General features: G+C 68.8%; 1 protein-coding gene across 1 annotated transcript in view; it reads left to right on the forward strand.

The window, feature by feature from the left end:
- The first annotated feature begins 22 nt into the window (after positions 1 to 22).
- T (T, brachyury homolog (mouse)) overlaps positions 23 to 282 on the forward strand; it is a 6889-nt gene continuing 6629 nt past the window's right edge. Inside the window, exon 1 of the mRNA XM_010187096.1 lies at positions 23 to 228. Coding sequence (XP_010185398.1) covers positions 23 to 228 — 206 coding nt within the window. The remainder of the gene's footprint in view (positions 229 to 282) is intronic.

A 282-nucleotide genomic window follows, 5' to 3' on the forward strand; every position in this document is an offset into this window, starting at 1 on the left:
CCGCCAGGGCTGGGGGGCCAGAATGAGCTCCCCTGGCACGGAGGGGGCGGGAAAGCCCTTGCAGTACCGCGTGGACCACCTGCTGAGCGCCGTGGAGAGCGAGCTGCAGGCAGGCAGCGAGAAGGGGGACCCCACGGAGCGGGAGCTGCGGGTCACGCTGGAGGACAACGACCTGTGGCTGCGCTTCAAGGAGCTCACCAACGAGATGATCGTCACCAAAAACGGCAGGTAGGGGCCCCACGGGTGAGGGGGAGGGCAGAGGTCCCGGGAGAGGAGAGGGTC

The sequence above is a fragment of the Mesitornis unicolor genome, unplaced genomic scaffold (assembly GCF_000695765.1).
Source record: "Mesitornis unicolor isolate BGI_N332 unplaced genomic scaffold, ASM69576v1 scaffold42606, whole genome shotgun sequence".
In the NCBI taxonomy this organism is placed as follows: domain Eukaryota; kingdom Metazoa; phylum Chordata; class Aves; order Mesitornithiformes; family Mesitornithidae; genus Mesitornis; species Mesitornis unicolor.